The sequence below is a fragment of the Copidosoma floridanum genome, unplaced genomic scaffold (assembly GCF_036245765.1).
Source record: "Copidosoma floridanum isolate Cflo_tuat_1 unplaced genomic scaffold, Cflo_Japanese_pri ptg000026l, whole genome shotgun sequence".
Classification (NCBI taxonomy): domain Eukaryota; kingdom Metazoa; phylum Arthropoda; class Insecta; order Hymenoptera; family Encyrtidae; genus Copidosoma; species Copidosoma floridanum.
The window spans coordinates 9,124,423-9,151,810 of NW_028321903.1; the positions used below are offsets into that span (position 1 = coordinate 9,124,423).

At 32.3% G+C, this 27,388-nt stretch overlaps 1 protein-coding gene and 1 pseudogene across 1 annotated transcript in view; both read right to left on the minus strand.

The window, feature by feature from the left end:
- Window positions 1-24,529, minus strand: part of qsm (Zona pelucida superfamily protein qsm) — an 818,670-nt gene extending 794,141 nt beyond the window's left edge. The window contains exon 1 of the mRNA XM_089595600.1: window positions 24,265-24,529. Within this exon, the coding sequence (XP_089451726.1) occupies window positions 24,265-24,352 (88 nt within the window). The 5' untranslated portion in view covers window positions 24,353-24,529. The remainder of the gene's footprint in view (window positions 1-24,264) is intronic.
- On the minus strand, window positions 2,412-2,723 carry LOC106639258 (histone H4-like; annotated as a pseudogene).
- Window positions 24,530-27,388: the final 2,859 nt, after the last annotated feature.

Sequence of the window (27,388 nt, forward strand, 5' to 3'; positions counted from 1 at the left end):
ATTTTTCTTGGATGCGGCGCATAGTGGGAAAAAAGCACTTTTTTGTTCAAAAATCTGCTGACACCACAGTTTTCGACGTAATTCTTCCAATTTTTTTTTTTATAATTTTCTTAGATGTCAAGCGTTAGAGTGTAACTTCCACTTTTTCTCAAGAGTCCAATTCCTAACCACAAAAAATCGGAAAATACAGAAAAACAGATTTAAAAAAAAACTTTTGCGAAAATTAGTTTTTAGGGGTTTTTAAGGTCTCTGATGATGTATTTATTGTTTTTTTACACAATTTCAAAATGATGGACTTAGAATGTCGGCTAAAAACTACAAATTCTGATGTATTTTACGTTTTTTTGTATAAATCACAGCAAACGATCGTTTTCGTCTCTGATTACAAACTTATTACTTCTATTATGAAATTAAAAAATGGTCAATACAAAATGGCGATTAGAATCTAAATCTTTCGTTTAATAATCACTGATTGGATAACGTTCACTTAAAGTTTTGTAATACAAATTTCACGTTGTTTTCTAAAAATTAAAATGTCAGATGCAATACAAGGTTATATACACGCGGATTCCCCTTGGTTTCAATTACAAAGGCATCTTTTGTATTTCAGAACTTAAAAAAGTATAGATACAAATACTCACCTACATGTATCTATATATAAATGTATACACAGGATGTTCTTTGTCAAACGGAACAAAGATCTGTCCAAAATTCTATAGGTCGTAAGCAATGTATTATAGGCACAAACTGTAGCTTAGTTAGTAGGCTTTCTTTTGCGGTCTGGCTTTTTTCCAGAATTCAAAATGTTGGACCAATATGGTGGCTGCAGTTAGTCAAAATCACTCCGAGATAACAGTTTTACCTTATTTAAAATAGTTTTAGACCTTAAAAAATTTAGATTAAAGCCTAATAATATTTTTTTTTTGCTGATCACAAATCTACGCTTATTTTTGATCGAGCACAGAACTCATACTTTCGAAACTCAAAAAACTTTTAAAAAATGTAGTAAAAAACTCGAAAAATCTATTTTTGTTAACAATTATTTTAAAAAATTTATTTTGACTTTGTTGTCTAATTTCTTTGGACTACCGTATTGTTTTTTTCAGCAATGATAACAGCACTACACTACTCAATTCCAGTAATATCTGAAATAGAATTTCTGTGATGCCTAAAAAATCAAGGACTAACACATGTTATAAAAAGTAAGACATCTCTTTTTTTAATTTCGTAATTTTTTTAAAACAGTGAGGTTCATTATGAAAAAACGCATAAGAAGTATCTCCTACAATACAGTATGTTTCGTAAAAAAATCATGTAGAGCAGGAAAACCTAGGTCGTATAAGGTATTTTAAGTCAAGTAAAACACAAAGAAATTATATAACTGTTTACTGTTTTCATAAGTAGTTTATACATGGAATAATTTATTTTTAAGGTATGAAAACCTTAATCACATTCAGTTTATCTTTAAAATATATAGGTACAAATAAATAAGACAGTTTAAAACCAAGTAAGTTCTATTATTTTCAACGAAAAAGTTTTTTATATTGAAGAGAAATATTTTCGTCCATTTCCTGTAGTTCGTTGTATAATAACAAAAAGAAAACAAAGAATGACACATTTATAAAGTTCTTTTTTTCAAGCTTAAGATAATTTTTCTCAATATTTTTGTACACACAACATGATAAGGCATCTTTGATTGAGATGTAGTATTTTTTGTATTGAAAAAATTGTGTACTAATTTATATAAAGCAAAGCAAAATAAAGCAAAATTTTTAATTTTTGGGGGCCACTTGTCTCAAACATTTTTAAATTGAATATACAAACAAATAATTCTTGATCACAGACTTGAAAAGCCCTTAGAAACTGATTTTCGCAATGATATTTTTCGTTTGATCTGTTTCTCCTGTGTTTTCCGATTTTTTGAGGTTATGGTTATGACTTTTAAGGAAAAATGGCAGGGACACACTAAAGCTTGTTACACAATATAAGAAATAAGTTTGAAATCAGTGACGAAAAAAATCGTTTGTAGTAATTTGTACGAAAAAACGCAAAATAAATCAGAATTTATAGTTTTTGGCCACCATTTGGTATCCGCCATTTTAAAATTGTAATAGCAAACAATAAATTCGTAATCAGAGACCTTGAAAACCTCTGAGAACTAATTTTCACAGAAGTCTTTTTTTTAACATGTTTTTTCTGTATTTCTCGATTTTTTAAGGTTACGGTTTGGAGTCTTGAGAAAAAGTGGCAGTGACACACTGAAGCTTGACATCTTAGGAGTTTATAAAAAAAAAATGGGAGAATTACGTCAAAAATTGTGGTGTTGGCAAATTTTTGAACAAAAAAAGGGCTGTTTTCCCACTGAACGGCGGCTGCGCGGCAAACCGAATTTTTTGACTTTACAAACATAATTAACCACCGAAGCTGTTAAAAGTGCGTCCTTGTCTCTTCAACTCGTAGACTACGTCCATGGCAGTGACGGTCTTCCTCTTGGCGTGTTTGGTGTAGGTGACGGCCTCATGGATGACGTTCTCAAGAAATACTTTGGGAACACCACGGGTCTCTTCGTAGATCAGACCAGAGATGCGCTTGACTCCTCCACAGCGAGCCAGACGGCAGATGTCCGGCTTGGTAATATCCTAGATAATATCACAAAGGACCTGGCGATGGCACTTGGCTCCTCCCTTTTCCAATCCCTTACCTTCCATACAACGGCCAGTCATCTTGGAAAAGTTAAAATAAGTTACACTGAACTGTCGGACCTGAAAAGGTTCTGCGAACCGCCGCCGCCGTAAGCCATACCCCCTTTTCGCATCATAGCTCCGAAATTTGCGAGTGGCTTGCTGTGGCGCCGCATCCACGGAAAATAGCCGGTTTTTGACATCGATTTTCGCGTACTTCCGGAATGTTGAATGAAACTCCGTTTTGGTAGGTTATAGAATAACTCTCAACAAGTACAATACCATTTGAAAAATGGCAATATGTTGAAAAACCAGCCACGTCCAACTTTTTTTGCAAAAGGATTATTTTTTGTTTCATGCAGCGGTTTGCAAAAAGTTTACAATCGATCTTTTTGAAGTTTAGTGCGGATGTTAAGGGGCACAAGATCTAAAATGTATTTAATTTTCAAGTCTTAATATTTAAATGAACGTGAGTTATAGTTGAAAAAAAGGATCCAAAAGCACACTTTTTGGCAAACTGCAAGACAATGGCTGGACCAGTTTTATTCCCCTGAAGCTCATATTCTTCGTCTTAAAATTGCACATCTTTTTTAACAGTACAACTTTTTTTTCGACTCTCCAATTTTTTTCTAGACGCAAAGAATTATTTTTGACCACATTTACAATTTTTTTTGGGCCGTTAGCTGACGCAATTTAGAGTATAAAACTATGAAGATTAGTTCACAAATTGAATGACCACCACCATGATTTTTTTTGCGCTGATAGCAATTTCCCAAAATTAATCATGCTTTTCCGCTAATTCTATTCAACTACACTGTTAGTTAATTAATTTGGTTTGATTATAAATTACATCAATAAATAAATAATTTATCAAATAAACTAACTTTTTTACTACAACGTTTTTTTTTAAAACTTGGAAATTATTAGTTTACTTAGGCAGAGCAGCTTTCCTTCGTGTTAATAAATATCTTTCACCCTTGTCATTTATGAGCTCTACTACAAATAGATATTTGTTATAAAATTATCTCTTCCAAGATTTTGAAAATTAAAAAAAAAATTATGTGTTTTATAAAAACAATAATCGGTTTTTGTTGCATCTCATTCCTTCACAATTTTTCCTTTGGTATGGAGGTCATTTTTGACGTAAAGACGGTTAACATACAGGTAGTGAAGGGATAAGTTTAAAGAGGGGAGAGGAGCGCAAAGATATGCAGCAACGCTGGCAATTCATTTTTCTCATATGGATTTACTTACATACTTGCTGTTACGCCTACTTAACCCATTCTCTCTTATGTTCTTATAAAAAAAACAACTTGTTAATGCAATTTTTAAGTGATTCTTATATAAAGTTATGCGTTAAATTGCGTTTTTTTTTTATCAAACATATGAAACTAGGTATAATTAAACTATCTGTAATTTTTTTGGGTATTTTTTATGCCTCTTTTTAAACTGACGTTCAATGTTTAAGCAATATCCATCAAAAAAGTCTATATATGATGAACGTTCTGAAATTAGTAAAAGTGGTACAACAATTTGGTTTTTTTAAAGCTCTTAAGTACAATTATATTTTAGGTTTTCAACATGGACTAGGAATAAGTGTGGGAGCGCATGTGCAAGATGTGAGCGTGACATTACAGATGCAATCAGTGTCGGCCATAGATGGTTCTTTTTAAAACATCAAAAGACTCAATGAAACCGCACAGTCTTGTACTAGTCAGCCTACATATTGTTTATATTGTATTGTGCCATAATTTATAGTTTATAATTATTTATTTAGTAAATATTAAAATATTTCTGGAAACTGCAACCAATTAACATAGGTATACTCATCCCAAGGATAATTGCACTACCTTCGTACACAGTATCGTTTTATAAATAATATATTTATATTTATAACAATATTGTCTGTCATAGAATTTGATAGAAGTATAACATTATACTTGGGTACCTAATAAGCACACTGGTCTTTTTTATGTCTGATACTAGCTAGCTACCAGTCTACTTTTGTGTGAATTGAGCGTAGAATGGTCATGGTCGTGTAGAAAGTATCGTTTTACGACTTAAGTTCATTTGTATTTTTACTAAGTTTCTGATATGCTACAGTCGACACTTTAATTCTTGACTGATGACTTTTTCTCTGGTGACAATTCAAAGGTGGATTTTTAAGAGTAAGTAAGTATTTCTAGGATAATACAAGGTATGATTTGCATCAGTGCACTCTGCCTGAAATTGATTATTAGCGTTTGCACAAATTATGTCAGTCTCATTGAATTTTGCTGGCAGTTGTCAAGGACATTCCCCACACACTTAAAATCGTCAAAATAGAAGACTGAGTAAAGACTCCTTTACGTTAAGAATTTTTATACTGGCCTTAGAAGTTTTGTGAAAATGTAAAGGGTTAATCTTGAACCTATACGATACGGACATCCGATACTGGTCGAACACGTATGCAGCCTGTATCAGCCTGCAAGCAGTTAAATTTAAAAAGCTGATGAAACCGAAACATTTTTCATAAGAAAACCAGTAATTCTCTGCGGGGTGCGTAAGTGAGGACCAAAAAGTATGCATATTGTAGGTCAAACGTGCCCATCCACTGGTTGGGCAAGAAGAGTTTGCGTTCTGCCTTGTGATCTTCTAGTTTGAAGTAGTTTCTTGCGATCAATTTATTAAGTCTGGCAAGATTGAAGATAAATATGTACAAGTCGTCGTGTTTATAGTGTAAAAAGTATGGGGATATAAATGGCCCTGACCAGCTTTCATTTGCTAATCTTAATTTCCAAAATAATTTTGTATTTTCCAGCATTAAATTAAAACTGCTCCAAGTCACTATTAAAACTAAACAACAGCTGGTGTGACGAAAAAGGCAATTCAAAAAAATTAGACTTGTAGCCAGACGTACACCTGCGAGAACACCTGTCCAAGAATAATTCTGCCCATTTTTTTGCGAAGTACTCAATTATGCTTCTTACTCCACCTACATTCATTGATTGGTGTGGGGTAGTTTCTCTTACAACGTCTTGCAAGTACCTTTCCCAGCCTTCTTCCTCAAGTGAGATTGCTGCTGGTTATACTTAAATTGCTGGGGGGCTGTATGGGCTCCTGAGTAACTTGCTTACTCCAGGGATTAACCAGATTCCTGCAGGCTCAGGGAGTTTAAAGGCCTTTTCCTAGAAAAAGAGTCTCTATTCGCTCATGTCTTAGATGCTAAAAAGCTTTGAGCAGGCCTGTGACTCCTTCATCTGTTAGACTAAGTAATTCTCAAACAGGAGCTTAATTGATCTGCTGCCACTCAGGGCTAGTTTTAGGCATGGCAAAGATAATATCTTTGGCTCAAATCTGATACAGGTTGCGTACTTGCTTAGCCAGTATTGGATGCCCGCATTGTATAGATTTTAAGACATCCAATTCTTGTCCAGTTTGCCATCTTCGAGGAGAATTTTTAGTGCTTTGACTATGCCACTGATAGCTAAATGAGCAAGCTGCTGTTGATAGGCTTGGAACGTATCCTGATATCGCACTTCTGCTCTGGAACTCTGTGAGGCTGGCCAGTTTTTTTCGAAGCTCAACAGGTACGTGGTTTTTACAAACTTTGTCAGTACGTGTTTTCAGTGTCTTAGAGCCTGTACGTGTAGTTTGACCTCTAAACTCTTGGAGCCTCTGGGTTATCGCCAAAGACTGCAGAAAAAAAAATCAAAAGGTTTCTTCGTTAGAGGACTCATCTCCATGTTTTTTTTCTTTGTGGTAAAGTTTAGTTTCACTGAGCAAAAAAAGAAATATTCTACTATATAGACGGCTAAGAATATTATGATGTAGAGGTTAGCTTATACTATGGAGTAACAGGTACCTCGTTATGCATATGTAGAAATAGGTGCATCCTATCTATACCTTATGTGTTACGCCCGACATTTTGACACATGTACGAGTACACATTCATATACATTATCATCTTAACTATTTTGCTGTTTATGATATTCATGAGTAAGAAAAAAGCCTGTTATTGTTCATTCATTAAAACAAGAGTAGGGATGCAACAAGAGAAAAAAAACTGATCAGTGATCTTACCTTAGGCATGGAGATATTAAATAAAGAGAAAGATATTTTCTCGTGTACCTACCTTCAAATTGTATTTATTTGTGCAAAGTATTTAGCTTATTAATTAAAAAGATTCGTTGCTGTTTGCGCTAGAGTTTCTGGTCTTCTCTGCAAAACGATTCTGCAGTCACTGGACGATATTACGTAACCTTTTAGTCTTCGTAATAAACAGTGATTTTTCGTGAACTTTCTTTCGCACACAAGATGGAAGAATGATGCAAGTGAGGCGTCCGTGCACCCACCATGAGCATTTGCTTTTAGCTCTTACATATTTTGGCATCTAGTGAGGGAGAAAAGGCTGACAGTATGTTATATCATAAAAGAGACGATTGGCATCTTTACCAATCAAAGCTCAGCAACTTGCTAGCTAAATGATATACAGGATGATATGTATTGGTGGCATTTTCCGGGAACAGTGTGTAGAGCAATTTTTCCTGAAGCGAACCCCGTTAGAATTAATTTTTAGAGCAATTAGCTTTTAAATGGGAGGCGATTAAAAAAACGTTTCAAACTACCCCTAAATGTGGTTGGAAAGGTATAGCACGTTCGCATGAACTCGCGACGTTGCCACATTGTCATTGAGCTTATTTGGTAAGCAGTGAGAGCTGTATACGTGGGTGTATCCATGTGCGCACGCACGAGCGTCTGCTATACTATACTGCTGATACATTGAAGGTTGGATGTTACAAGATAAATATTGTCTGCTCCTTATGCTGTCATGTTTTTAAACCATGCCTCAGATGTAATGGCATGAATATTACAAGAATAACATGTCAAATCATAAAACAGTAAGAATACATAGGATAAACGTGGTACCAACTAATAATCATAACAGTTGATAATATTACATTGCAAAAATTATAACAATAATATTTAAAATGTGATAGCTTTAATTAAGTATTAGTATCTCTTTTTAAATAAATAAACTCATATCTTTACTCATACATTTTATCACAAACAAAAGTTTTATGATCTAATCAAGTTAAGACTAACACAAATTATAAGATGATTGGTGCGGGTGACATTGTGGGTGCTTGCCATGCACTTGGTGGGTACTGAGCGGGCACTTGGCAGGGACTTAACAGATACTTTCTTGGCACTTGGTGGATACTTGCCAGGCACTTGGCGGATACTTGGTAGGAACTTGGTGGGTACTTTCCAGCCCCTTGGCAGGTTCTTAGCGGGTGCTTGGTGGGTACTTAGCTGGCACTTGGTAGGTACTTACCAGACACTTGACAGATACTTGGCGGTTACTTAGCTGGCACTTGTCGGATACTTGACAGATACTTGCCAGGCACTTGGCAGATACTTTCCAGGATTTTGTGGGTACTTGCCAGAATCTTGCTGGGCATTTGACGGGCACTTGGTTGGTACTTGCTGGGCACTTAGCAGTTATTTGGAGGTCACTTGGCAAGTACTTGCTGGAAACTTGCCGGGCACTTGGCGGATACTTAGCAGGCACTTGGCGGGTACTTGCCATGGACTTGACGAATACTTGGCAAGTACTTAGCGGTTATTTGTTTGACACTTTGCAAGTACTTGGCTGTTACTTGCTGGAAACTTGCCGGGCACTCGGCATGTTTCTGGTAGACATTTGGTTGGTACTTTTCATGTACTTGGTGGATTAATTGGTTTGTCAGGGTGTACCGGTTTTTTGTCTCCTGCTTTTTTTGGACATATAATTATGTTGTGTATCCTTTAATTGGTTTTATGTTGTACTCAAGATTACGCTTTTTCTGCTGTTTCAAGCTTCTGTAGTATTGTAATTTTGAGGTTAATTGTAAGCAAAGATTTTTTACTCGCTTGCAAAATTGAATATATTTGTCTACCTGTTGACAGACTTAAACTTAATTGACTCAAACGTTAAGATTTATGGATGTGGCTGATTTAAGTATCGACATGTTGTATTTTTATAAAAAGTTTTTTTTCTTCCAATTATATAATGGGTACGTTTGTTTTAGTCGGTTGGTCGATCGTTTGGTCCAATTTCTTTTAAAAGTATACCTATATTCATTATGTACACAAATTTACGTTCTAGAGGAATTGGACGGACCGATCGACTGACCAACTAAAAAAAACCTTACCCTATGTTTATGAAAATCATGAATTTTGAAAATTAAAAATGAAAACATTTTTTCCGTTGGTGGTGCTGTTTCAAAGTCTTCCATGGAGTGAAAAACACGAGTACATAATTTATCATGGGCTTTAAATTCATATTTTTTTAGCACTGTAAGCGCATGTATGTGACATTTCTGATAACCTCTCATTTTAAGTAAACTGTTAATTTAGTAGTCTACTGTAAATTGTATAAGAAAGTGTAAGGTACGTACTTTTGTAGTCGAATAGAATTTTACGTGCTTTACAAGTGTTTACCGTAACCTATTTTGATTTGTTTTTTTTTGTGCTTTAAAAAGATTCATGTACTCAACGATTTAAATTATTTATAACACGATAAATTAACTTATAATTTATTACACAGTTCAAAAGAGAAGCTTTACATTCATTAATATATTAGTAAGTTTACAAAACATTTTATTAAGTTTTCTACGTTTTCTACGGTTTCTACAACTTATCTATGTTTTAGGCAGTTTCTTTCAAATCTATTAATGATACTATCCAGGGATGGGTTTACTACAAAATTTCCAGTATTTTATTGTACATTTGTAAGAAACTATCAAAAACGTTAGAAAGTCGTAGACAACGTAAGAAACGTAGAAAACTGAGTAAATTTTTTGTAAAAATCAACACGATATAAGAATGTACGTGAAGCTTCTCTTTCAAACTATGTATAAAATTATAAGTCCATCTATTGTGTGATAACTAATATTCATCGTTGAGTATGTAAATATTTTTAAACTACAATGGAAAATCAATCGAAGGAGGTGAGACATACACTTGTAAAGCACGTAAGGTTTAATTCAACAACGAAAGTACATATCTTACACTCTCTAATGAAGTTTACAGTACACTAAATTTACGGTTTACTTGAAATCAAATTTATGTGTGTCGAGAACTCTATGTCGATTACTATGTAGAAAAGTTTTAAAATTTTCTGCAGTATTTAAAGTATTTGACGTGTTTTCTACGCGTAGAAAACTTACTTATTCAACACTCAGTTTTCTATATAACCCGACCAGAAATTGAGTTCAGGCACTGAACAGATCCTGGACAGGTGCCTGAGCTGCCTGCGCAGGACCTGCTCAGGCATAAATGGAATTTTATCCAACGATGTGACAGGACCTGCTCAGGCTCCTGCACAGGCAGCCTTAGCTAAGGCAACCGGGATAAATACAATCTAGTCCTGAACTGACTTTTACGCAATTAAATAGTAAGGTTATGTTGCATAAAAAAAGTTTTTAAACAGAGAAGTTGATTTTAGTTAAGTTTTATGGGAAACAGGTAAGCTGGGAATGTTATATTGCAATATTTTTTAAAGTTTATCCATGTGGCTATTTGCAATTAAACACTCTCTTTTCCATTTCCGAAGTTGTACACACAAATCACGTACTTCATCAATATTAACACTTGTTTTTTTTTTTTTTTTTCCTTACTCTGTCATTCGTTGTGTTTAATTCTTTAAAAATTTCTTGCTGAATATCGCTCTGAATTTCTTGTTTATCATACTGTACAGCTGAGTTATCACTAATATTATAAGTCAGTTTAGCTTTTTTTCATTATTTTCGTTAAATCCGTTTGGTTTTCTTTTTTCCGCAATTTTTCTTTTACGAATAATTTGCATTCTATATTAATTTCGCATCTTTCGTCGAGAATAATGGTTTTGCTCCATTTTAGATTAATCGAAAAAAAGGTTAAGACTGTACTGTAGTAGCACACAGTTGATGTCAGTTCAGACAAGAGCACCAGACCTGTACAGGAACTGTGCACATCCTGAACTCACATATGCAGAAAATGCCTATCTTGCCTGTGCAGGACCTGCACAGGCAGTCAGGCAAGCTACGGCACATTTCTATTCGGGAAAATTCGTTAAACCTCACAAGTGACATCGAAAGGGTCACTTGATGCTACAATTGCTACATGCAATCCGGAAGTACGAGCCCCATTAGATGGCGCTGATGCTGATCTCAAAGTTATACTAAGACCACGTGAAACAGAGCAGCAAGTACAAAACTTGTTTACAATGTTGGTACATTAATATTATATTATTGTTAATGTTTACCAAAATTTCGTGTCCTGCAAATAAAAATATATAAGTAAACAAAATATGTTAATGGTGGAGTAAGGCCTTTTGAAGAAGGAAGCATAATTTTAAATTTAAATCATGTTTTACTATATGGTCGTAATAAAAACTCTAAAACGGGATTACGTAAATACTGTGCTCTGTGTTTGCAATCGTCTAAAATATTTAGCACCGCAGACGAGAACAGTAATTTTTTATATAATATGTGTTTTGTTTATTTCAAAAACAGTACACTGTGGTGGTAGTACACTACAGTGTATGTACACTGGTAGTAGTGTAACACTACAGTGTATGTACATACACTGGTAGTAGTGTAACACTACTGTCGTCTGCTTTGTTTGGTATAACTTTGAGACCGGCATCAGCACCATCTAACGGGACTCGTACTTCCGGTCCTTCCGGATATCCGGATACAACTCGTAGATTACAAGAAAAACAGTTGAAAAATTGAAATTCATTAACACCGTCAAAAAAGCGTATAAAAATGATTTTGGTAATATCTTGTTAATGGTAAGAGATAGGATGAAAATAAAAATACTATCGTGTAGAGCGAAAAATTCCTAACCGATTTAGTCTTTCAATTTAATTCGAGGTAGCACTAATTATAAGTCTGTAAGTATAATAAAGATAAGAATGAGTAAGACAGAAAGTGCGTGGACAAACAAATATTAATATGCATAAGTACACATGTACATGACGATGTGTGTTTACTTTTACTAATTATCTTAAAATTTGTATTAGTCTCGACTTGATCAGATTATAAAACTTCTGTTTGTGATAAAATGTATAAGATATGAGTTTATTTATTTAAAAAGGGTTACTTCTACTCAATTAAAATAATAACATTTAAAATGTTATCGCTATAATACTTGCAATGTAATTTTAATAACTTTTGCGATTATTAGTAGGTGCTACGTTTATCCTATCACACTCTTGTTCTTACATTATTTGACATGTTATCCTTAAAATATTTATGCCATAACATCTGATGCATAGCTTTAAAACATGACAGCATAAGAAGCAGACAATATTTATCTTGTAACATTCAACCTTCAAATTATCAACAGTATAGTATAGCAGAAGCTCGTGCGGGCGCACATGGATGTACCCATGTATACAGTTCTCACTGCTTACCAAATAAGCTCAATGACAAAGTGGCAACGTCACGAGTTTATGCGGGCGTGCTATATACCCTTCCAACCCCATTTAGGGGTAGTTTGAAAGGTTTTTTTAATCGCCTCCCATTGAAAGGTATTTGCCCTAAAAAATTAGTTCTAATGGGTTTCACTTTAGAAAAAATTGCTCCACACGCTGTTCCCGGAAAACGCCACTGATACCTATCATCCTGTATATACAGGTTTCTATAATTGATTTTTAATGGTTATACCTCAATAGATTACACTAGCTTAACACTGCCGAGAACTTGCCGGGCACACAACACTTGATTTATCTATAATAATGTCAAACTTCCAAGACTTGAAATGGCTTGCTAAAACCATCTGTTAACAAAATGAAACACCTTAATAAGTATTTACAAGGATCCATTAAATCAAAAGGGACATTACAGTATAACGTATGGGCAAATACTTGGTCATAGAGCATATCAGATTTATATTGCAGTACTATAAATCTAATGAGCCCCACGACTAAGTACTTTTTAATAAAAGAACTTTCAATTAACCTACTAATAATGTTAGACAGTCCATAATAATTTTCGTTAAACAATTGTAACAAATGTTTGGCTTGCACTTTTGACATTATTGACTGTTTATGCTGTCTCTGTAAGGTTTAATGATCAAATTAATTATATATTCTTGAGTAAATATAATTAACTACTCCGTAAGTCACCATCCTTTTTTTCAATGAGGAGCCCGTAACTTACCCAATGTCAGAAAAAGTATACATACACTCTTGATACAATTGAGTAGTTTGACACAGTAAACAGACTTCATCTCTGACATGCCTCAAATGTTTGGAGTAATACTGATATTTTAACTTAGCTAAAGTGCCAGTTTCTAACGTAACTTTACATTCAGTTCTAAACTTTAAGCGTTTTAAGCACAAAAAGTAAGCTCTTGAATTTTAATACCAATTTCGTCTGCAACGGAGAAAATAAAACTTCTCTCATACTCCTTTAACGATTAAGTTTGACTCTACCTAAAGAGAAAATTTATACTCTTATCAAAGACTGACGGCTAAAGACCACCCAGCTGAAAAATTGTTATAAGGTCTTACATAAGTTCTTAAATAAGTTTTTATGTAATTTCTTATGTAATTTTTTATGTAATTTCTTATGTAATTTCTTATGTCAGTTCTTATGTTAGTTTTTACTTAGATTTTCATATAAGTTCTTTTAACAGAACTGGTGTCAGAACTTGTACACGAACTTTCATTTGCTTATCAACCAAGAACTTACATAAGATCTTATGTAATTTTTTATGTAAGTTCTCATGTAAGTTCTTATAAGAGTTCGTGTGTCAGACGTTTAAACGTATTCAATTACTATGTAGATACATACATGGTAAATTTTAAGAATTTTTCTGCATAAAAGCTGTTGGAATAGCTAATATAGATTAGTAAATACAAGAAAAAAACATCTCTTACCTCCGCTAAAGGGATTTGAACCTGGTACAGAGAATCCGTAGTCAAGTGTCTTACCCACTTGGCCAGAGTGGATTCGATACATGGGAAAGAATTGACGTCCTGATAAGGTACATCTGATACTAACATCGATGTTATTAAGTCTTCAAGTTATTGCTTTTTACATTTTCACAATCTTTGATACTAGTTAAGAAACGTATTTTTGCACTTCTTACTTATCTAATACTATTTTTAAAAACTTTATTTCATGTAGTAACTGATACTTTCAGAATTTATATAATTTTTTTAATAATATATAAATAAGTGATAAATTATTTTTGCTGCTGGTTTTCAATACCGGTTTGTAAGTTTTAAGAGAAAAAAACAATCCTCATCTTTGTTGTAGCAATAACAATAAATTTATTACACATTTAAACATAGATTGTTTTTCACTAGAATAAAAGTATAAGTAAAGTTCAAATAAAATCCGTGAACAAAAAGAAGCTGTGAAATTAACTACGAGACTTATTATCGAGAAAAGCATTATCAGACTCAAAACAATGTTATATGTACATTTATAAAATGTTTATTAACCAGTGAGGTAACCAAGGTGGTAAATGTTATCCACAAAATAAAAAAATAAACAGCTTTAGAAGTACCTAATGAGGACGTCAATTCTTTCCTATGTATCGAATCCACTCTGGCCAAGTGGGTAAGACACTTGACTAGGGATTCTCCGTACCAGGTTCAAATCCCCTTAGTGGAGATAAGAGATGTTTTTTTTTTTATTTACTAATTTATATTTGCTATTTCAACAGCTTGTATGCAGAAAAATTCTTAAAATTTACCATGTATCTACATAGTAATTGAATACGTTTAAACGACTGACACACGAACTCTTATAAGAACTTACGTGAGAACTTACATAAGAAATTACATAAGATCTTATGTAAGTTCTTGGTTGATAAGCAAATGTAAGTTAGTGTACAAATTCTGACGCAAGTTCTGTTAAAAGAACTTATGTGAGAACCTATGTAAGAACTAACATAAGAACTGACATAAGAAATTACATTAGAAATTACATAAGAAATTACATAAAAACTTATGTAAGAACTTGTGACAAATTTTTGGCACTCATCACAATTTTAACAATCTAGGGCTTAGGGCTATGGAGCAGTCATAATATAAGCCATAATAATATTGATGGATGAGGACTCAAGACCACAGATCAGTCATGACCTTTTCAACCATTCAAGGCTCAAGGCCAAGGAGCAATTATCAAACGTGTTAAGGCTCAAAACTAGGAACTAGTCACGGTATCCTTACACATGTTAAGGGCTTAAACACGTGCACCTACCTGTCATAAGTAACAGACAAAAAGATACTTTAGGAGAGTCCTTACCATCATAGAGGTGCTACTATTTGTCCAAGATGAATTGCGGTTTGGCCACCCCATGGAATGCAGGCTTCTCTGATGACCTGAATTTTACATATTTATAAATGATAATGGAAGTCAGCATCTTACAAAGTACCTCTATCAAGTGCCAAGAAAAAAATACAGAGCCATGCGATTGTAGTCAACTGTGAAACGGCAGCTAGGGGGGAGAAGTTAAGGGTCTTGCGCATGGTTAAAAAAATTTTTCCTTTATAAAGGCAAAAGAGTTTTTAACTAAGGTATTATCTAAGAAGATAAAAGAGGTACTTCTAGTTAATATCTTTGAACACGGCAATGAAACGTAATAAAAATAGATAGCTGAAGCCCAAGATACTAAGTTTAAGTTGTATACTAAAAATTAAAATTGACAAAAATAAAAGAACATTTGAACCCATACACAGTTTGGTCAGTAATATATCTTAAAACGAACAAAAAAACACTTGTATTCTTATTTTTATCAATATCTTTGGATGTAACAATGAGCAATTCTTTTGCAATGCAGACATGCTAGCTCTATTTACAAATGATACAAGTGATGTTGTAAATCAATATTTTCAACAAAAATGGAATAATAAAAAAAATCCTTCTTAGAAAGGATAGTAACTGAGACATCTTTTTAGAAATATACAGAAACTTTAAATTAAGCTTTATAGTCTTAGGAGTTAATTGCTGTTTAATAAAACTATATTCTTAGACAAATAGAAAGCAAATCATTCTTAATTTATAGATATAATTTATAATCAAATAGAAAGCAAATCAATCTTAACCTTACACAGAAGTTTAATAAAATGCATACTTTGTGTATTAGAGATGTATGACAGTATTCATACAAGACGAAGAAGATTTTTGAAAGTTGTAGTTACAGGAATGATGTCAAAAAAGTTTAAGTAAAATTAATATGGTAACTTTATTTTTGTTAAAAAAGATTTTAAGCTTGATTCTAACATTTGTTGAAGAAAGGTGAAAGATACTCAAAATATGTACTTAAAATAAAATTCTAATACGTCACTCAAGGCTACGATTTTCGAAAAATAATGTTATATCTATGATTAAAGCTTGGAAAAGTTTTTGAAATTATCATGAGATAATTCAAATTACACATTTAATAACATTTAAAAATTTTAACTAAATAGTTTACTCAAATTTTTAAAGAATATTTAAACGTCTTACGTTGCTAACATACCCGAAAAATAGAAAAATAAACGATTTAATTCAGACTACTACTCTGGATTTAACTTGATCACCGTCGAATAACTTGTTAACGAACTTGGATCATTCTACTAAAACCAGCATACAATATCTTCAGAGCAAGAATGGACAATTGCTGAAAATAGATCTTTAACTGTAAAAATGTATTTTCCGTTTTGTTCGTGACCCTAATAAGATGAAACTTTATAAGCCATGCTCGATTGGAATGAGAAAAATTTTTTACGACTTTGTTACTTTATTTCTAAGAATTTGAAGCGTTACAGGCTTTCACTAAATCTTATAATGTACAAGATAAAGGTGTTATCAATAATAATACAACTTTATTCTCCGTTTGAATCATGTAGTTACTATGAACATAAATATAAAAATGGCTATCCTAGTCGATAATCCAGCATTAAATAAAGATAAAATGCATTTTGTATAGTTACAGGACCGCGTTATGAGTTCTTAGCGAAAAATACAGCGTTACGGGCTCCAATAAGTTTGTTGAAAAATCGAGATTGTAACGCACCAAATAGAAATAAAGCTTTATTCTTGCACTGATATCCTTGACAATACAGCTTTATTTTAACAGAGCACCTTTTGAGTCAATAAGCCATTTTTAGCGTTATGGGGTCTTAGTTTTTATTTTGGAAAGACAGAAATGACAGAATCTCTAAACTTGTGAGCTTGTAGAACTGGCGACTAAAATTTCTAAATTAGAAAAAGTTTTTGCAATATTAATGACCATTGTGAAATACAAAATGTCTTAGTTGGAATGTCTAAATTTAATTGTGTGCGATTGTGAGAGCATTCTTCGATGAAATGTTAAATTCATAAGATTCCGGTCCCTCAACTTAAACAGCGTTCAAGTCACGGATACATTTTTTTGCTGTCTCTTGTGTATAAGAACGTTGTTTACGTTAAAAACTTTAGGATACGACACCATAGAAGAATCAAAAACTTTATTTCAGGGGTCATCAAAACTCTAAATTTACGAGTGGGACACGAGCCCGTAACGCTAGTTCAGCCCCTTTTTTTATTTAACTCTAAAAGAATTCTTTTTGATGGTCCAAATAAAGTTGTACGGGAGCACTACGAGATGAGTTTGAGAAAAAGACAAAGCTTTAACCACCATGGTACTATTTACTTCAGATTCGCATACTTGAATTTTCAAATAGTAAAAAAAATTTTTTTTGTCGGTATGCCACATATATTTTGGTTGAATTTAGTCTTATTAATCCTATTATACAGCTTCAATAGAAATTATGGTCCAAAAAGCTTAGGTTCCAGCATACTGCGCTTTGCGGTGAGAGCTTTTAGTTGCTAAGTGATACAGCGCTTGTTTGGGACCTTGCTCCGACACTTTTTCAGAGTTACGTTTGAGATTTTTTTCACATGTTGTAATCACTGTAGTAAAGTAGCTCCTGTTGCTAGTTAAATGATAATCGTGCAATGATGATGGTAAAGAACAACGGTACCGGGGTCCAAGGTGTTGTGATGCGTACCATGTAGTCAGAACAGTAATACTTAATGGTGCCTCGAGGAAGTAGGGTGGGGGGTTGGTAACCCTTGTAATGAGGTTACCTCGTAAACTATCATTAATACAAAATATATAACACGTGGTGTATATGCCTATAAATAAAAAAGATAACTTGATAAATAATTCGTAGCATTGCTAAAGTAGATACTTACGCGATGTCAACTTTAAGTATATGTAAGCTAAGTATTTCGCATATGATCAATTTAATCTTTTATTGTGTTACTTCCTGCATCCTTGTATCTTAAGCCTTCAGGTTTCTATCAAAAACAGTTATTCTTTATCATCTTTATTATTAGCAATTAATTAAATAATTATTATAGGGTCTTAAAAGTGGGTTAACACGGATGAATTGTAAAAAGTTCTCGATTTTTTAATAAATATAAATGATAAATGATCAATATTGCGTAATGCAAAGATGATTACAGTTTTTTAGATTAACAAGTTAATCGTTGTAGTTATATAATTAGTAGACCACACCAAAAAATAAATAGCTATTTTATTTTAAAAAAAGTATTACTATTATTATTTTAAATAATCAAACTTACATTTGACAACTTAATTTGGAGCTTGAGAAAAAAATAAAAAGTGAGAGGACAAACGATTAAACATAACCTTTTTCCTTTTTTCTTTGACTGTTTGTCATGAGTAAAAAGCACAGTCATAAAATTAAGTAATTTACCTGTTGATATGTGTTGTTTAATAAAATAATTATTCAGAATAAATGATCTGACACAGCTTTAGTGTCAACATGATGTGACTAATAAAATTAGAGATTCTAACAATTTCCAAAGTGCCTTTGACTCAGACATTAAGAAAATCAATAATTAAACATGACTAATCAATTTTTGAGTAAAAGTGAATTAAAAATTGTTTGATGAGTGTGTAAGTAGCTTGCGCATCGCTTTCCAAAGTCTTGTACATAATAAAGAAAATTGAGAAAAAAGCGTACCCCATTAAAAACCCTTCTACTACATTTTTCTAGGAAACGTTTTTAGTTAGGCATATTTATAAACTAGCAGCCCCCCATCTCGGCCTCGCTCCAGACTTACTAAATGGAACACCGTAATGTGTTCCCTTGTAATGTAAAACGTTTTCGGTTAGAAATTTGACATCTATTCCTGACACTTCAGAACAAAAATCTTCTTTTAAAAAACATATTTGTTTGAAATCTGTACAGTTTCCTTGGTCAAATAATAAACTGCAAGAATTATAAAATATAATTATGCTGAAAAGTACCGTGCGTTCCTCATGCCTTAAAATAATCGTTGGCCATAAGGGGCCGTTGATTTGCAGTATCTTCCGTACAATTTACAAAAAAGGCTATTTTTTGAAGCTGTTAGTATCATATTTTCTGTACATGCATTAGTCATAACACCGTACATTGCAATTTCTAATTTGTATATCAATAATTATTAATTAACTATTTTAATAAAAAAATTTTATACTTTTACAAGGCTGTTTTAATTTTAAATGGAATTGGATGAAAAGTTCTTGAAATATTTTATTATGATAAACTTATTGCAAGAGTTCGTGAGTTCACAAACTTATCTCCGAGTTACTATTAATATTAATTATCTGATCAGATGAGATGTTGAATCATAACAATTTTTTAAGGTACTTGGTTCTGTATTTAATGATCGAATAGTAGTAATAAATACATTTGAGTCAGTTTGACAGATAATATAACATTTGGCTGCATATGTAAATAAGATATGAATTTAGAAAATATTCACAATGCATAATGCCATGCGAAAAAATTATAAGATAGTTACAATATTCTGTAATATCATACACTGTGTTGGTGATTAAATTGTTAAATTTTGAAACAGAAATCAGCCTTGTCCACAAAATGTTATTTTTTAGTGTAATAGTACTATTAATATATTATTTTAGTAAAAATAACAAAACAAAATTACTAAGGTCTAATCTATCGTCTGGTAAGTTTCTGATCCATAACCTTAACTATACAGTTTTTATATGCACATAGTTTTAATGACAATTTTCAATGTTTATTTTTACGTGCTTAATTAGCTATTTTCTGTTATGATTATTGTTTATATTTTCGTGCATTAATAAGTACTTAACAGAAAAGATTCACATTTGTCAGAAGCATACTGTACAATTGCAAACGATGGATACATAGAAAATAATACACTTTGTGATGGTTAATTTTGAGTTTTTTAAAATATACGTATAAATTTGTAATCACTAATTAAATTAACCCGCTGTTACCTGCTACTTAATTGTGAAATGGGCTTGTTGCAGTGTATTTTTGGAAAAGATAGTACGCTTTGTATGTGTTTTCGTTTTCTATATCACGATATCTCTGTGTTATGCTGACACGCTTAGAGGATAGGGCCCCAGCTGCACCAATTTCGTAGGATGCTAATAAAGTGTCTGAGTATTATAGGTCCCGTGACATATTCTGCCAAGGAACATCACATTCTGTTATCTTTGCTGTTGAGCACTTTTCTCTACTAAAAAAATATAAGCTATTGGGAAGCAGGGTTACAGTCTGTTTGCAAGTTTCTCCCTTTGAATTACGAACTGCTCATAGAAGAGTGTATTGATGAGTAGGCATATTATATTCTACAGAAGGATGTAAAATTATCTGATGAATGATAAGCTTCTTACATACCCTGCACGCTCCAGCATACTGAGATCTTTGTCAAAAATAATTGTTTCATTAAACGTTTACATTTTAGAGTGCCAAAAAGTCAAAATTTCAAGTTTACAAAAAAAAAAAAAATTGTTTTAATGCGATTTTATACCCATAATATCACATAAAATTTTTTTAAATTTGTTATGAGAACTATGTATTACTACAGTTACTAATTCATGACAGTTGTAAATAATTAAAATAAAACGTTCTAGGACTGCAAATTCTTATTAAAATATTCTCAACACATGTAAAACGTTATATGCTGATAAAGATGCTTTGTTGCTAGAATTCTTCTCCAATGACAATTTTGTCAGGGTCTTGTAATTTAAAATTTAATAGAACATAATGAAACATATCATCAAAGAAGCTTTTTTCTTGAGTTCAAAAATTCAAACCTTATATATACATTCGTTGGTATCAAGAGTATGCGTACATTCAGCAAAAGATTTTATTCAACTTTATTACAAAAATTATACTTTACAGTAAGATTTAAGAACACCTCAAAATACTCTTGCCCTAGTTGTAAATAATTAAAATAAAACGTTCTAGGACTGCAAATTCTTATTAAAATATTCACAACACATGTAAAACGTTATATGCTAATAAAGATGCTTTGTTGCTAGAATGCTTCTCCAATGACAATTTTGTCATGGTCTTGTAAATTTGAAATTTAATAAAACATAATGAAACATATCATCAAAGAAGCTTTTTTCTTGAGTTCAAAAATTCAAACCTTATATATATATTCGTTGGTATCAAGAGTATGCGTACATTCAGCACAAGATTTAATTCAACTTTATTACAAAAATTATACTTTACAGTAAGATTTAAAAGCTCCTTAAAATATTCTTGCCCACAACTGTATGTTTAAGATAGATTTTTTTAAGCTTTTTCGATGTAAAGAGTATTAATAAAAAACAACAATTAGAGAACAAATTTTAGTGCTTCAGAAAAGTAAAATTAAAAAAAGCTTCCATTATTTTGTCAATAAAATCAAGTCAGGTTACAGAGCTATTATTACTATGGTAATTTATTTATGTTATGGCCAGTATCTCAACGACTACTGATTTGTGAATTTTGATACTTGAGGTTAAAGTTAATATAAAAATTACAGTTGATTTAAGTATTACTTGAACAAGAGTACAAGATATTTTATAGCATGTAATATCATATAAAATATAATATAATAAGAAGTTACGTAGCATATGTTTAAAAAAATTTTTTTGAAATGACAGAAAACTACAAATGATTTAAACTAATAAGAACTCCAGTAAAATTTATAGTAGGAGTTTTGCCTTATATGCAGCGATCTTAAAAGTAAAAACTAAACGTATCTTAGGCTGCAGTCTCATGGAGCGCAATAGAGCAAGCAGGATAAGAATGTCTCCATAAACGGCTGTGTTAAGTCTATTGCGCCGCGCAATAGGGCTATCCTGCAGCGCAATAGACTTAACACAGCCGCTTATGGAGGAATTCCTATCCTGCTTGCTCTATTGCGCTCCATGTGAATATAAGCTTAGGCTGCGCTTATATGCAATATTATGTACTTAAGATTAGAAGGCCCTGGCAAAGTTCAAATTGCGTTTAAATATTAGCTTTTCAAATTAGTAATCTAATCTATTAAAAAAATTAATTTATTGTTATAGAATTATTGCATTTGTTGTTATTAAAGAAAAAATAGGCAAGAGAAAACTTTTTATCAACATTAAATGTTGTGACATCTGTAAGATTATATGAGTGATCCAACTTAACGACCATCGTCTTCGATGTATCATGATTGTAAATTGTTACTTTACAATTATATTACAAACACAATATATTGTAACAATGCTTCTTTACTAAAATGTATGTTCATAATTTTTTTTCTTAGTTTAACACATTATTTAGAGATTCTTAAAATCAAAGTAAATATAAATTTTGCCGGGGTCTTCCAATCTTAAGTCAGTAAGATTGCATGTAAGCGCAGCCTTATACTGTCATGCATAAGTTTGCTTTAGCTTACAGTTGGTTGCTTACTTTAAAATTTCTGGTCATATATATAGTTGTCAACAATTAAAAATAATAATTGCTACGAAATTGTCTTGAACAGTTCTTAATAAAATAAACAGAATGTGAAAAAATTCGAACATTTTTGCATTTTTCATTTTCTGTTTATTTTGTCAAAAAACTGTTCAAGACAGTTTCGTAGTACTTACTATTTTTAATAGTTAGCAACTATATATATTATATGACCACAAATTTTGAAGTTAGCAACCAACTTTGTGCTAATGCAATGTTACGTTTGAGATCGCTGCATGTAAGGCAAAACTCCTACTATAAATTTTACTGGAGTTCTTATTAGTTTAAATCATTTGTAGTTTTCGGTCATTTAAAAAAAAATTTTTTAAACATATGCTACGTAACTTCTTATTATATTATATTTTATATGATATAACATGCTATAAAATATCTTGTATTCTTGTTCAAGTAATATTCAAATCAACTGTAATTTTTATATCAACTTCAACCTTAAGTATCAAGATTCACAAATCAGTAGTCGTTGAAATACTGGCCATAACATAAATAAATTACCGTAATAGCTCTGTAACCTGACTTGATTTTATCGACAAAATAATGGAAACTTTTTTTTAATTTTACTTTTCTGAAGCACTAAAATTTGTTCTCTAATTGTTGTTTTTTATTACTACTCTTTACATCAAAAAAGCTTTAAAAAACCTCTCTTAAACATACAGTTGTGGGCAAGAGTATTTTATGGTGTTTTTAAATCTTACTGTAAAGTATAATTTTTGTAATAAAGTTGAATAAAATCTTTTGCTAAATGTACGCATACTCTTGATACCAACGAATGTATATAGATATAAGGTTTGAATTTTGGAACTCAAGAAAAAAGCTTCTTTGATGATATGTTTCATTATGTTCTATTGAATTTCAAATTACAAGACCCTGACAAAATTGTCATTGGAGAAGAATTCTAGCAAAAAAGCATCTTTATCAGCATATAACGTTTTACATGTGTTAAGAATATTTTAATAAGAATTTGCAGTCCTAGAACGTTTTATTTTAATTATTTACAACTGTCATGAATTAGTAACTGTAGTAATACATAGTTCTCATAACAAATTTAAAAAAATTTTATGTGATATCATGGGTATAAAATCGCATTAAAACAATTTTTTTTTTTTTTTTTGTAAACTTGAAATTTTGACTTTTTGGCACTCTAAAATGTAAACGTTTAATGAAACAATTATTTTTGACAAAGATCTCAGTATGCTGGAGCGTGCAGGGTATGTAAGAAGCTTATCATTCATCAGATAATGTTACATCCTTTTGTAGAATGTAATATGCCTACTCATCAATACACTCTTCTATGAGCAGTTCGTAATTCAAAGGGAGAAACTTGCAAACAGACTGTAACCCTGCTCCCCAATAGAATATATTTTTTTAGTAAAGAAAAGTGCTCAATAGCAAAGATAACAGAATGTGATGTTCCTTGGCAGAATATGTCACGAGACCTAATACTCAGACACTTTATTAGCATCCTACGAAATTGGTGCAGCTGTGCCTGACTTGGATAACTCATTCGCATTTTTGTCCTTATCGCAAGTCAATGTATTATATCAAGTCGCATGTTAAAGTTTAGTTTCTTATTTTTAAGGTAGTACGAAAATGTAAAAATGTTTTTTCGTAAGAATTTAAAGTTCTCTTGCATTCATTGTCATACGATTATGGCAATTTGTATGAAAATAGAATTCAAGGAATGCAGAAAGAAATTCGTAGGCGGTTGGATACTTAACTTGTTAGTTTTTATATAACAAAGCAAGGACGAACAAAGCACGCCGTCTATAAATAGTAGACAAGAAAAATCTGGTAGATATGTTAGCTTACCATTTGCATCAGAAACGCTGAGTATCTGTAACACCCACACTGTAACAGTGAAGAGGACCAATGCTGTTCGGTGTTCAGGGGCACCCATGACGTTTAACCTTGCTATTACGCTTTTACGCCACTTGTATTATCGCCCCTTCTTCTCTCGATCCTAAGCTCTTTGATGCACGTGCACTTGCGCTAGCACTTCATACAGAGTCTGGCGTAAGTCAGCTGTCGTTTTTGAATCTGCAAACTTAATTATTAGATTGCTGTGGTTGACCAATGTACAGTTGTCTAGTTGTCAGTAACAAACAACTGTTGCTCTCTAATCACTTGGTGCGCACTTAAACTATATCTTTTATCTTAGCGATGGCAGTGAGTCACAATATTTCTTAGAGCTACACGATCAGCACACAACCGAGTTTTAAGAGGATTGAACAGTGTGCCAGAATCTGCAGATGTCTAAGGCTTAACAATGCAGCTGAGAGACAAATAGAGAGGATCACTGCAAGGACGGTAGCTGATACTGTGGCAAAGTTACGTGATGCACTGAATAGATCGAGGAGGCCAGGAGAGGCCCCCTTGCTTTGGCTGGCAGCAGCACACCAAATGGGTAAGACAAGGATGATTGCAATGTCAGTGGGGCCTTTACTATGGGCCTCAACAAAAAGTACAAGGATGAGAAAGTCAGACATGTGCATACATGAGCTCATACCAGCAGCCAAAAGCAGTTGCTACTAGAGTGCTTGCTGCCTTTTGTACTAAAATAAGGACTTGTTGTTTGTAGTGATATAAGCATTTAAGGTTTGCTGTCTCATTGCTGACGTAGGCGTTTTCTTGTGAGCTCCAAGTATCAAAATATAAATATGCTTTTAACTGTTAGTATGAGATTTTAAATTGCTTCTTTTATTTCAAAACTTTTAAGATATAATATGTAGTTTAAATAGAAACGTTCTTCACTAGTTATTGTTTGTAAAGTTTCAGCAGGTAGGTGAAAGGATATCAATCACTGAAATCTCGATTAACTTAAATTACTTATTATACATTATTTTATGTTTTAAAATTTCTAAACAAATATTGTACATTAACCACGTCAAGAGTTTTTACGAAAAAATCATCACAAAACCATAATGTTAAGGTAACTCTAGACAGTTTTACGTATAACCAAGGTTTATAAAACTTTTTTTTCCTAAAATAAAAGGTCTGTTTAGTTTGACGTATGGTAAATAAACACTAAAAAAAAGAATTATTACGTTTTTTTATAGTCATAACATATTGTGTTCTCTGAATTTATTGTTAGCCTTGAAAAGTAAAAATCAAAATGCAGACAACATAAAATTTTTTTATATTAATTGCATATCACTGGTAGTAGTGTACTGTTTAGTACTTTTACTTTAACTAAATCAGACTAAGACAGTTTTACCTCTTACTGAAACAACACGTAAACAAATCATTACAATTTCCTAATATTTTTATTTGCTAGTGAACTTGACATGGCATAAACGTATTTGATGGAATGTTTGCATAGAATACTAATCAAAAGTAGAAATTACTTAGTTTAATTTTTTTTGAAGGTATGAGTACTAGGCAGTACAATACTATGAGTATAATTTGATAAATATGTTGTGCTAAACGAGAAAAAAAGAACCTTTTCTAGATTTTAATTGTAAAGTTTTGCAAGGCTGACCAGTAATTAAAAGAAATATCTTATTTGTACCTTTAATCGTAATAGCTAAAAATGTATGCTGAACAGTCATCCAGCTGTGGTTTAATTTTTCCACACACCCATACTGCAATTATCTAAATTTCGAGTCGAGCAACCCCCTTTTATAAGACAGCATTAAAAAGATGAGGTTTAATTCATAATACCTGTATCCTCGTTATATATTATCCTTCATAGTCCGGGGCCGATCAGACATTCACCGGGGAAAATTATTCGGATGAAAATTTTTGATGCCATCTCGTTCGGAATGTGCCACTGTACCTAAAAGTGCATGTTGCCAGATCAAAATGTGGTAACAATTTGCTTAAACAATTTTTTTATCAACAATTTTGTCAAAGTGGTTTTTTTCGTTTAAAAAAAATATTTTCATATTGTTTGGCTCATTTGGAACAAAAAACTAACTGGAATATATGTACCTAAACCCCACAGTTTTCGAGTAAAAAATTCTTGAAAATTCAAAATAGGCGAAATTGGCTATTTTCAGCGCTTAAAAACTATATGAAAATATCAATTTATTTATATGGAAAAAATTTTAAAAAATACTTTGATTTGAAAAAATATCTTGATACGTATTCAACAATGTCCTGAGAGTATATTTCCTTGTTTTTCAGTTTAAGCCCTTGTTTTTTTGATTTGAAGAAATAAAAGTCGTTTCCGCGTGCACCAGCAAGGCGCTCTTTACCACGTATATATCTATATGTATGGTTATGCTTACACTCGCGCGTTGCGGGCAAGTTCTATAGTAAATTGCGACGTAACTTGTTTGGGCAAGAAAGTATTATGCTTATATTTTTTTGTCAGTTTCACTGTAGTATTCGAAAGTATTAGACTGTATAAAGTTCGTAATTGTTCTATGAATGAGAGATTTTATTATCGAAAAACAGTGTAGAGTTACAACTTTATCATTTGTGTATCAGTTTTAAGTAAGTGATGATCACATAAGATGTCTAAGATTATTCCACTGAAAAGAAAGTGTTCAAACGATGATTTGTTGTGTATTGTTTGTGATGAAAAAAAAAATACCGTGCAAAACCCACGAGCAGATACGTATCGAACTTTAAAACGCGCATGTGTACGTCGAGAAGACAATGTTAGCCAACGATTTACAGATTTGTATGATGAAAATCTTGACAAACAACGATTTTCATGGCATTGAACATGTTTTGCGTCTTACACAAGCGAAGAAAAAATTAGACAAATCGAAATTAGCAACTCAAGAAAGGAAAATCGGACCGATGTTTTTCAAGATACTCAAGGCGATGTTGAATCCGAAGTTGAATCGCCTTTGTCAAATTTATCAGATCCTCCAAAGGTAACGCGTTCTGTAATATTAAACTATGATAATAGTATGTGTGTAATTTGTGATAAGCGTAGTAGAAATAAAGATTTTAAAACTTCTGTAATATCAGAACCGAAAGC